We start from the raw sequence: 13,028 nt of genomic DNA on the forward strand, positions 1-13,028 counted from the left end.
ATGTATTACGTACTACCCTCCCATAAAATGAGAAATAGTTAGAACCCATAAAATAAGAAAAAGTTGGGCCCCCTGCCGTTTGCCTGCGGGCCAAACAGAACAGTGGATGATGCAGTCAACATGGGAGTGCTCTACATCCTGCAACACCTCGACTCCCCAGGGGTCAAACAGCACGCGAAGGATCCTGTTTGTGGACTTCAGCTCGGTGTTCAGCAACCATCATCACAGAAGTCCTCTGCTCCAAACTTTCCCAGTCAGTGGATCACAAACTTCCTGACAGACAGGAGACAGCAGGTGAGGAGGAACATCACACCCACCCCCCGGACAATCAGCGCTGGCACCCTCTTCTTCTTCTTCCTCTCCCATCTGTCAAACTACTGAAGTTTGCAGACGATACAACGGTCATAGGCCTCATTTGGGATGGTGATGAGTCTGCATGCGGGAGGTTGAACAGCTGGCCTTCTGGTGCGGTCAGAACAACCTGGAGCTGAACACGTTCAAAACTGCACAGGACACAGTTTAAATGCTAAAAATCTTGGTTTCAGAATCAAATTTCTCTGTTTCTCCTGTTGTGTTTGATGTGTTATCTTCAAATCTTGTTCAAATTGTGCATGTTTGAGATGAGAGAGAAGAAGATCTGTGAAGTTTGAAACAGATTTTTTTTAAAAAAAATGTATATATATATATATATATGGCCTTTTATTGCTTTTAATCAGAGTGACAGGAAAGGGTAAAGGGGATGGCACGCAGAAAAAGGGCCCATGGCCTCTGCAGCCAGGACACAGCCTTGGTACGTGGGGGACCAGCTCTACCGGGTGCCCCGTCAGAGTTTAAAACTGTAGTCTGAGTCAGCTTTAAGTGTTACAATTATTGATTTCATTGGTTATGTCAATTACAGGCCATCAGCCATCAGGAGGGATGAGGTTGACCCGAGGAAGTTCTTAGTGGTTTCCATTTGTGGTTTAGAGAAATCATACAGCACATTAGATGAAACTGTGGTATCCGATGTATTAATGCTCTTAGTCCTCCATCTCCTTCAAACGCTACCCACAAAGCCAACCAGGGGTCAGGTGAGGCTCCTGCTCCTGATGTAAGCTGCAAAATTGAAGTCAAATAGGACAGCTATGATTCAAAACAATAAGACAACTCACACAATCGCGCACACAGAGGGGGAGCTGCAGGAAGAAAGGATGACTAGGTCTTCATTGTGGTGCTTCATCTTGAGTTTGACAGGACACTCTCCATCTACTGGCGCCTGGAAGAGAGATGATGACCGTGGTGACATCACTCTGCACTGCATTGTGGTCTTTTAGGGAGTGATTGCGTATTCAGAAATAATGACTGCTGAGCAAAAAAAGAAAATCAACTGATGAGGAAGGAGAACAAAGGGAGAGGGAAAGACAGATATCTGGACATACGGTGATGGTGTGATAAGGTTGAGTTCAGCTATATAGACTTATTCACAGCATATGGTAAATGTCAGAATTAAATTGGAGGGTTAAATTACATTACAAAAAGCCCTAAAGTTTCTTATCTTAGCAGATGAAGTATTGCAGACATTTGTGACCATAGCTTGATGGATGATAAATAAGGTTTTGAAAGAGCCGAAGGAGAGACAACGTCAGTGAAAAGCCAACAGAAACAAAATGTATCATGTGTCATATTCCCAAATTCATTCATGTTTTGTTCGTGTTTTGTAAAGGGACTGTTTCTGAGAAATTCAAGGATGAGACGATGAGCGTTTCTTTCATTGGCCTTTCGTTTCCGTGGGAACGCAGACAATGACGAGAAATCCTTGCCGACCTGATTGGCACTGTTGAGTACCTCTCTACCTCCACCTTGAAAAAAGACATTTTATCACGACATTTGGCTCAAGTTGTTTCTCGATTGTTCGTAGTAACTCTTGAACCATGTATATTAAGCACCTCCTTCTGGTAAAACAAGGAAAATTTGAAAGACAGATATGTCCTTCACTGCATTTAATCGAAGTAAGTGAAAGCACAGAAACTGTATAGAGTGATGAATTGCTTAGATAATAAGCCACAGTGTCAATACAAACTCATATCAGCAAAGTTATTTACGTCATTGAACATATTTTTTAAAACTTACTGTTTGTTCAGATTTTAATTTGTATAGAACATTCTTCTGCACCTGTAACTTATTCCACAATCAACCCATATCCATTTATTTTCAATTTATGACCGTGACAAGGACTTCATCATAACACTTCTAGCTATCAGCCTTATCAGCGTTATCATTAAAGGTACATGGTGAAGATTTTGACCAGTAGTGGTGTCGTAGAGCAGAGGTTCAAACAACATGGGAAAGTTGAGGCGGGCAGCGACGTGAGGCTGAGAGACTGCAGGAGGTGAAAGGCAATAAGGGAATAAGGGAATGGGAATCGTGGAGCATTTCAGATGCCATTTTTAGAGGATAGCACCTGTTGTCGTCATTATCTGTCACTGTCGATTGTTCATCATCAGAAATGTATAAAATATGCAGTCTGGGCACATAAGGAGAAATAGTTGTGTGTTAGAGAGACATGACAAGCTAATGTGTAAATGATCCGACTGGAGTCAAACCCTGGCTTCATTAGCTGTGATGTGTACTGTGCTGCAGTGGCCATAACTCATTCCCCATTCATCCCCACAACACCACCACCACCAGACCACATCTCCTCTTTCTGGAGACCACAGACTCATTAGAGAGGCCCCACCCAACAGGAAAAAGGTAGGTTAATGGCTATTGTGACACAGGGAAGATTGCATCTTTCAGTGGAAACAAGGAAAATTCACATTATGTAAGGACAGAACTGGATGTCCTTGACAGCACAAAAGTAGAGTGGAGGATACAGCAGCGAGCTGTTCGTGTGAAAACTTATCTGTTAAAGGAATGTTACAAGAAAACCAAATGCATTCAAAGTGAAAATATTTCTTTCATTAGGATTTGGATTTGGAAACATTTTGAAATTCAGTTCAAAACGAGTAAAAATAGAAATACTTTGATCATCTTTAAGACACATATTGTGCCAAAGATTACCCAAAAGGCAGAAAAAAAAACCTTGAGTGTTGTTTATCTGATTTCAGTGTGGGAAGTTAAAAACATAGCCGCACAGAAATGCACTTTCATCTCTCCAAATGCATCATCAGCCCTGTGATTCACTACCTTAAAAATGTACCCTGACCCAAAATATAAATCAAAGGTCCCACATTCATGAGAAGTACAGATGAAAAGGTTTCAAAAATATTTTTGGCGTTTAATCTTTATTAAAAACACACTGAAATACTGACATGACAAATTCTGAAGGTCATCAGTCCGCGGTGGGACAGTGACAGGAAGGAGAGGGTTCTCTAGGTGAGCTTGACGCTAGTGTGAGTGTATCCGTGCAGTCATCTGTGGTCTCGTCGCCTCGATCATCTGTTGGGGTCAAAGTGAAATAGCTTGTGTGCTGAAATTTTAGCACTTCATTGCCCCAGCTGGTCCATCCAGGTTGAAGACTTCGGGCAAACAGCTCCAAGCACCTGGCTTCAGCTCTGACGTGGGGCTTCAATACCTCTACAGAAAGAAAGAAATGAGGAAGAGGAATGATCATGGCTGGTTTAACACACTCTGGGCCCTTATTCTACTTGATCTCTGTGCATTGTGTATATGCCCTGTTACCTTAAAATTTTAGTTAAGTGCAAACTGCAGTCTATACACGCCAACATTATCATTGCTGGAGGAAGTATTCCGATTATTTACTAAGTATTAAAAGTATTCAGTGCAGAAAATGTCCCAAGTGATTGTTATACCATTATATATTATAATGGTATAGTATTTTATTGTATAATGGTATCAGATTATTATTACTCATGCATTAATGTAAAAACAGGATTTTTACTGTTGTAGTTGGTTGAGGGAGAGCTAATTTTTATTTATTTGTACAGGGTTGTAATGATTATTTTCATTATGGATTCATCTGCTAATTATTTTCTCCATTAATTGATTGTTTGAAAACAGTGTGAAATGCTGTCACAATTACCCAGAGCTCTCATTTTTGTCCAACCAATAATACAAAATTCAAAATGATTAAATGTAATGTAAACTGTCCAATTCAATTTATTTCAAATATCATATTTTACAAGCTCTTAATTTGTAAAGTAACTAGCAGTAACTAAAGCTGTAACTATACTAATGCTCTGAAATATAGTGGAGTAGAAGTAGAAAGTGGCATGAAAACACCCAAGTACTTGGTACACCAAGTACCACGATGTACTTAGTTACATTCCACCACTAAACATTATATTTCGCCTATAGAGACCTAATAAACAACTTGTTCTGCCTGCCATAGATTTGCTTAACACCAGGTTAAACTGCTGCTTGTTAGTGTTTTTACTGCCCTGTTTGGTTAAAGGTCTGTATGACCTCTAACAGTGATGTCATGGTGCACTGATACACCCTGGAGTACACTTCTACATCACATTAGCATGCTAAGAACGTAAACAACAGTTGCCCTGATATGAAAAATGTGTTTGGACATTTAAACAAACATTTGGAAGTTGTTTTTCCTTTCTTCTCACTTTACTATATTTTCGTCTTATCTGCATTTATACTCAGTCAGTCAGTTTCATTAAGTTTGTGCCAATAATGTGAAAAAAAATAATAAAAAGTTGGTCAGAAAATTACATTTAAAAAGGTAAGGTTGTAAGATTACTGCACTGCATCAATTTCTTATGGGGGGACTTTGCTTGTTCCTCTGTAATAGGCAGATGACAGTACTGGCAACTGCCCAGCTCCTTCACACCACAGCACAGATTTTTCTACGTGGAGACTGGCAGTGACCTTGAGTCTATAAGTGATGATATTCCAGGAGCGGCACACCTGACAGATACGTTTCACTTCCTCTGCCCCTGTGCTGCTCTCTCTGCTCTTGTGCATGCTCAAACCGCCCTGACACTCGCCTCGGCCAACACTTGGAGTTAATGAGCACAAAAGCCTGATCCCCAAACTGATCCAACCTGCACAATGTGGTGTCCTGCCTCCCGTTTCCTCTTTCTTTGCACGTCAGAGAGTCACGGAGTGGAAAGGCCAAACATGCAGCTCTCCGACTAATTCAGCCCCAACCGGTGACTCAGCTCTCAAAGTTGAACAGAGAATAAAAGGTCTAATTACCCTCTTAACTCTGAAATGGGACAATGTATGAAACTTCTACAAAGAGAGGCCTGAGGCAAAGGAAGGTGTTACTTAACCACTCTCTAGACAAGGAACATATTCAGTCTTAAGACATTCTGCCTTGAAGGCTCCTCATATTCTCTCCAGGGTTAATGGCAAACTAATTATGTCGTACTGGACTGCTTCTTATTAGATTAGTTCAATTACAGTAGAGTAACTAATTTCTCAATACTATTTTTACCAATAGAATGCTTGCAATCAATATAATCAGTGCCTTTGATTGTCAGCACACGTGGAGTCCCACAGGGTTTTGTTTTTGGCCCCATCTTAATCTTAATACTTTGTAAAAGAATTGACAGAAATTTCCACTATTGTGCACTTCTTGTTCCCTGTAAAAATCTGATTAACATCTTTATCTGTTTACATTTATAGTTTTTAAACGTACAATTAAATAAGATGTCTACTGATATGAAGTTAGCAGTGATAGATATTTTCCCTCAGGAGTTGGTAGAAAGAAAACAGTGAATACTGGACTAAAACATGTCTTCAAATCTACGCTGTTGATATGTATCTGCTACATGTTTAAATAGACATCTGTTGCTATATCAACTTCATAATGTGTCAATATGCTGTTTAAAGCGTGTTGCGCTGTCCCCATGTAGTTTATAAAACACAAGAGCTCAGCTTATTTCTGGAAAAATATGATACAATCCAAATTTCAGCATCCTTACTCTGCTTTGCGGTTTCAGAACTTAAAGAATTTCACAGATCAAATATCAGCACCAGTTATATCTTCCTCAGAGGATCCAAAAATGTAGATCAATATCGAGAATTCAAACGCTCTACAAGCAGGCCCTAGAGGCCATGTTGCTCCTTACACCCAATGGACCAAAGTGCTTTCAACCTTTTGACATACTACAGTGTCACAATCTCACAGACACAGCAATCAGAACAAAACACTATGAATAGCTTATTACAAATCAGAATAATATTTGATTTTATTATTTTTAAATAGAGTGATGACGTAAAAATCAGATAGTTAAAGAAAGCTAAATATTGTAGCTGCCAATGAAACATACTGGTGCATAGATCACTGTCACAAAACCATTTCCCAATCAACAGTAATGCAACCCACACAACTGGCAGCGTGCCTCTTCCAGAGATGGACAGCCATTTAACCACTTATTATAATACCAAGTTGGGAAGGGACTTCATTTTTCACAATTTCTAAAGTTGTAGGGGGTCCTAATTAATAAAAACCACACGTCTTGTCATTCAGAGAAGTGCAAACACTTTTTTTGTCCCCCGGCAGCTTGACCATCTGGATGTGTTGTATCTGTAATGGAGTAATGGTGCCCCTTATCTCTCCATAGCAACCAACAATGTCAGTGATAGGAGCCCCATCTGAGAGGAGAAGTGGGTCAGGGTTTCTCAACACTGCAGGCTCGAGGGTTGTGGCTTCACACCACCAAGGCTGCCCGCTGGCACTAGCAGACCTGACGTGCTCGACATGAACACGAAGTGCTGCAGAACTACAGGGACGATAGCTTGAGACGAGAGTAAGAAAGCTCGGGATGATATATGCCAAAGGTCTTGGAACATATTTGAAATTTCTAGCAGTTGCATAATCTACTGCAGGGGTGAACAAAAGAAAAAGTAATTCATCCTTAAAGCCCTCAAGTGTTTAAATATCATCTCAAATTATTTAATAAATAAACTTCTGCTCTTATTGGCATCTGTGCAAGAGTTGGGTCAAGCCTGTCTAATATTTCACGACACCCTGCAATTTTTAACTATTACACTCAAAGATATGAGCCACACCCACTGCCAGCAGAGCTTTCTCACCTCTTGTAGAAACATAAAAAGAGGATTAGTAAGTGGAGGAAGAGATGCTGCTCATTCTGGACATTTGGTAGTACATATTTATTTAAAATGCAAAGACAAACTACCAGTAAATAAAGCAATTTTCTATACATTTGTCTTTAATTATTGGTGCTCTTCTATATCTTGTGCAGCTGTGATGATAAAGATGTCGTCAGCATTACGAGCTTTGAGAAAATGAAGTAAATGGAATAAACAAACCCGTTCTGATCATACCTGCTGAGGGGCTTTGAATCACACCAGCAGACTGAAAACAATCTGTATCCTAATCTACTTAATCCTTACGGTATCACAGCTCCACAATGGCATGATTATGATTTAAATCGATGTATTTTAACAATATCCAGCCACTTCCATGAGGTGGAGGCTTTTCTGTGCTTCTGAAAGGGCACCGGCAAACACTGGCTGTGTTTTGCTCTCCATACTGCACAATAAATCGCATTCCCCCTCGAGGGAGGGAAATGACGTCAAGCCTCTCTTATTCATAGTCCCTGCCTATTCGAGGTTTTACGCTACGTTTTCCAAATAGAGTCCATGTAGAAGTAAAGTCTTGCCATAGCACGAATCTGTGCAGATAGGACAAATTTGATCAAATCTGAGCAGCAGACAGTCCCACTCTGACAAATCAAACCTGTCAAGGGCTGAGGATTCAAGCCCTCCAGTTATTACAGATACAACAGAGACCCTTCATGTTGTGTTTGAGCGGTTTTCTCACCTCCAACGTGGGCAACTGCAACCACGGAAATGTCAACTTTCAGCAGCGGAAAAGCAAGTTCTACATTGAAAAAGTGTCATATTTCTATCTTAAAATTCAACAACTTAACATGGAATAAAATCACAAAGCCACATTTTAAATTTCAGCCATGCAAACCTAGAGAACTGACTCAGTACGTTTGCATATGCTATAGCAGGCTGTAGTAGGATTTAGAGCTTATCATTGAAGCTGTATAGAGAGATAACAATCTCTGATGTTGCAGCATTGCCCTCTGGTGGAACAGTAAAACTGTACTTCTTAGATAAAGCAAGTAGTTTGGCACTCATGTTGAAAATATTACCTGAGAGTGAAGGCTTCTGGGAGTGGAGAGCTGATGGGACGCTGACAATTAAACGCTGGTCCTCCACAGGAACCTCTGACGTCTCTGAAGAGCTGAGAGTAGTTAAACAAGTCTGAGAATGAATATGATTTGTATATCTTTCATTTAAGGGTTATAGCATACAGAGTATGTAAAGTGACACACAGAGAAGTCAAATATTTTACACCTTTTGGGGTTATCTGCAGAGGAGCGATATCGGCCCAGTACCAGCACTTCATAAGGCTTCTTATGATGTGAATCTAGTGGAAACACAAACTGTCCAGATGTGGTGACCTGAGGGAAAAGAGCAAGCCCTTAAAACATCAGGAATAACACTAAAAAGGTCAGACTTTAATGACTGAGAGCTGTATCTATTCAAAGTTTATGTACCTTGACCCAGAACCATTCAGCCACAACTTCTACCCCCCAGTGCGGATACAGCTCATCACGGACGAAACGCAGGTGGCTCGGCCGGTTTGTGACCCAGGTGACCACTAAACAATTTGGAGACGCCAGTAGAGGTATAGGAAGCCGTTTCAGCTGGGTTGAGGGCAAAGAACTGTATCTTCATAGACACAACAGATGAAGAAAATGTAAGGATATGTAAATGCTCCATTTTACGTTTCTCTACTTCACTATGGCTCTTAAAAAGGTCCCTATACTGCTTCATACAAGTAATAATATGTAAAATGTATACTGTTAATGTATAAAACATTTTTGCACATATATATTTACACTAATATATGAATATGGTCTAAGAAAGTGAATATCCAAGAGGGATTTTCTCCAGCGTCACCATGAGGTTGACATTTCTGGCTCAGAGTGAATTATCTTGACAACTATTGGATGGATTGCTAGGAAATTTGATAAAGATATTCAAGGGCCCAAGAAGAACTCTGGTGATTCCTTGACTTCTCCTCTAGCGCCACCAACAGGTTACATTTTTCAATAGTTTAGTGAAATATCTCAAAATCTACTGGATGGATTGGCACAATATTTTGCAGACATCCATTGTTCCCATTGTGACTTCAGTAAACCTTTGATTTTTACTCTAGCGCCACCTTGAGGTTGACATTTGTGATTTTGAGTGAAACGTCTTAACAACTACTGGATGGTTTGCCATGAGTTTTGATACAGATGTCGATGCCCCCCCTCAGTATGATTTCTGAAATATCTTTAAATAACTGAACTTTTCATCTAGCGCCATCATCAGGTCAAACTTTAAATGTGTCCAATAATTTAGTTTATGACCAAATAGTGTAAAACACTGTATCACTGACCTCTTCAGGTCTCGGGTCTATTAAAAGAGGTACATAGCTTCATTTTGGGGTAATGAGCCACTGGTATGAGTCATTGTAATTTATATAATGTATGTAGCTTTGGAATTGAACTACTTTATCTGTTTTCTCCTCCAACCATTTGAGCCTGTTTCTTATGCTGTTGTAACATGTAAATTTAATCCACAGAGACAAATAAAGTCTTATCTTACACCTTCTAAAATGCTTGAATGCCAAATTACCTGCGACTCCTTTTCACAGACTTGTTTTCCCACGGCGGATCCATGACTATTAAGTCAAACGTTCTTCCATCTGTGTGAGAGACAAGCAGCTTTAACAAACAACGTCAGAACTATGCTCTCACAGGAGACACACACTGAGTCACACCAGAAGTATTTTACAATGAAACATTCAGGGAGGGGTGGTCGTATTTATGCCACAACAACTTTACAGCTTTTATCTTCAAGCAAAATAAGTTACCACAATCATGCAGTGAATGCAACTGTACGGCATTTCGTCAAATCTGTTCCAGATGGCCTGAAGAATATTCTCTCAGTTAGCTGCCATTCATACTCTACTCTTCCTAAGAATGTACTCACAGTGAACTAGAGGTTGTATTCTTGTAAAATCTGAGAGCAGGAAGGCTGTGTGTGGTGGTATGACATATTCCTCTCCCATCAGTGTAACCACTGTAGCCCGGTCCGACCTGCTCTCTGTTACCCGAGAGAACAAGTCAACATGTGATGTGCAGCCATCTTCAGCAACAAGTAGCTGGACGCACTCCTCCTGCTCCTCCTCGTCCACTAGAGGAAGCTCTTTAGCCATTTCACAAAGAGCGGCAAGGCTGCACTCCTGGTCAGGAAGAGGCTCTTTCACGGCGTCTGTCTCTCCATTTAGGTATCCGAGGGATCGGGCAGAATCCACCAAGGAGTTGGTTCCCTCTAGGATCACAGACCTGATCTGCATCAACACACGTTGTAGAGATTATTTAGTATGAGAGGTTTCCCAAACTGAACATATGAGGATCTAAGTTTTGTGCTGGCAGAGAATGTATTTGAAAATGCATGCACTGATAAACTTAGTATATTCACTCAGGTATTGTACTTAAGTAAATATACTTCAGTCATTTGTATGCTACTTTACAGAGGCAAATATTGTTCTTTACAGTTATAAATTACTTTTCAGATTCAGTTCATTAAGACTTCATCATGATTATTATAAAGTGCACACTGATGCATTAGTAATTCTAATCAAATATTATTCTGAAATGAGTCAGTCTGCATAGTGAGTACTTTTACTTTTAAGTACTTTAAGTATATTTTGATGCAAATACTTAAATGCTGTACTTTTACTTACAACTGTACTCCACCAATTTGGCATTTTATTCCTACGATATTGTCGGACAAAGAAAAGTATCAAAACTGATGGAGCAGAATCAGAAATATTGTATTTTTTTTATTTGTCGTGGAAATTCTTCCCTAAATTGAGAGTTGCTAATTCCCTGAAGAAGTTTCAAGCCGGTGTGATAATCAAGACACTTTAATACATGCAGCATGGAGAGAAGACTTCCAAAATGCTCTCCCTTATATACATCTCAGTACATCGTAAAACAGTAAACACCCTTGTCTGTCTAGTTTATGTTATTAATGAAAAAGTCCAGGTCACTCCCACAAATAGTTTTGAGAGACCTTTGAGTAAGACCTACTCCTGACCTTAGTCTGAATATAAAACACAACCCCCCAAAGGCTTTATACAACATATGCAGTAGTACCCCCTTAAAGCTGACTTTGATGTGTAAAATTTGTAGTGTTACCCTTTAAATAAAACTTTAAACTGACTTTTACTTCTTGCACACCGATGCTCAGACTGAAAGCCTTCGTTCATGGATCTGCATTAAACTAGATCTGAAATAAAAGTGATTGTGATTATTCTGGAATTGGACATTTAACTGCAACTTTAAGTTTGATTTTCCCCAAGTCAAGTTGTTCTCTCGGTGAAACATTAATTAGTATCATCTCTGCCGGCACAAATCTCATTCTGAAAGACGATACATGCAGCTAAGACTTAAACTGAGAGAATGGGATTCAACTTACCTTCTCGTGGAAGACCTGTGAATCCACTTCCCCCTGGTTGAGTTCACTGTGTTTTCGTTTCCTTTTCTGAAAGTCAAATTGATACTGAATGAGACACAACAAACACGCAATAAAAGTACAACCAAATTCATTATCGGACCAGCTTAATAGCTTTATATTAGTCTATTATACCTGTTTATAAATTAAAATTAAACAATACTGCAATATGGAAACCAGCTGAATGCTTATGCACTGTTTTATAAAGCCTGACCGACCTATCACAGACATACTGGTTTCATTTCAGTGTATCTGTTATGAAATATACAAACAACAGTATACTATAAGAAGAAGCTTGTGTAAACACACTGGTGTCACTGCACAGTTTCTCCAGCAGAGTGCAGTGTGTGATTTACAACACTGTGGCAAGAAAGAGAGAAGCAGCTCTCAGCAACCTCAGCCTTAGTTATTATATTATTTCTTGCTTAGAGAATAAAATAATAGTTTGTGTTGCAGTAAATAGGTATAATGTATGTAATTACACTGCATTCGGGGTGTCTAAATACAGACTCCAGGACCAGCTTTTGTCACAAGAGTGCCCAATTTTCTTTCACTTGAAGGGACAAAACTGAAACTTTATTGTTTTATTGTATCATTAAGATGCAAAATGTTACCTTAACTGACTTTGACCCTGAACTGAACTTCTATTTATATGTTTTTTCTTTAATCCAGAGATTCCCTGGCCTACAAATCTTGTGAATATCTGCAAGAAAACATTTTTGTATAGTTTGTTACAAACCCAATAAAATACCAAATCAACAGATTGTTGTTGTTGTTTTTTTTGGATGAAACTTAAAATTGCAATTGTAGTATTTGTCAAAAATAATTGATATATCCTCAAGAATTATTTAATAATTTAACTTTACGGGGTGCCAGCTTTGATCAGCACTAACATTCAAGAGCCCCTGGAGCAGCTTTTGGAGGATTTACCTTCCCCGGTTTGTCTTTTTTCTGCAACACACCCGTGTTCCCTCCATCCGCAGCAGCACTGACACTCACATCATAATGACTCCGTAACATCTGAAAGCACTGCTTTTTAAAACGACACTTAACAACAGACTTGTGCGCATCCTTGAATCGGACGCAACGCGAGTAACCCTCATCGATGAGTGAGCGTGAATCCAGAACCCAGCCATGTCTGTCCTCAACCACCGCGGACATTGTGAAACTAATCCGCGGATCACCGGGATACGTCCCCGCCCAGCAGCCGCATCGTGTCCCGCACCGTGCGGTTGGTTTTCCCTACAAACGATACCGAAAGTAGGGAGCCGCATTGGCTGCCGGGTACGTGAACGTCGCCGCCATGTTGGGGCGGGCAAACACAGTTTCTCACCGAAATAATTTTTATAGTGACACCAAAACGTGATACGTGTATGTAACATTACGACAACACATTTAATTAATTAATAATTAATGTAAGTAACTGGAGATAGCAGCTCCCCGGTTTACTTGTACGCTTACAGGCCAGTCTTGCCCGCTCCAATATGGCGGCGACGTTGACGCGTCCCAGCAACAGG

At 39.9% G+C, this 13,028-nt stretch overlaps 1 protein-coding gene across 1 annotated transcript; it reads right to left on the bottom strand.

Annotated features, from left to right (window-relative positions):
• Window positions 1–3,244: 3,244 nt before the first annotated feature.
• On the bottom strand, window positions 3,245–12,769 carry mettl4 (methyltransferase 4, N6-adenosine). Its single transcript, XM_051410623.1, has 8 exons — window positions 12,442–12,769; window positions 11,476–11,541; window positions 9,982–10,342; window positions 9,625–9,694; window positions 8,496–8,670; window positions 8,293–8,399; window positions 8,088–8,179; window positions 3,245–3,555 (listed from the first exon to the last, which is right to left on the bottom strand). Exons 1-8 carry the CDS (start codon window positions 12,670–12,672, stop codon window positions 3,311–3,313), a joined length of 1,347 nt encoding a protein of 448 aa, XP_051266583.1. The 5' UTR covers window positions 12,673–12,769; the 3' UTR covers window positions 3,245–3,310.
• Between the last annotated feature and the right edge of the window lie 259 nt (window positions 12,770–13,028).

This window comes from Dicentrarchus labrax, unplaced genomic scaffold, assembly GCF_905237075.1.
Source record: "Dicentrarchus labrax unplaced genomic scaffold, dlabrax2021, whole genome shotgun sequence".
NCBI lineage: Eukaryota > Metazoa > Chordata > Actinopteri > Moronidae > Dicentrarchus > Dicentrarchus labrax.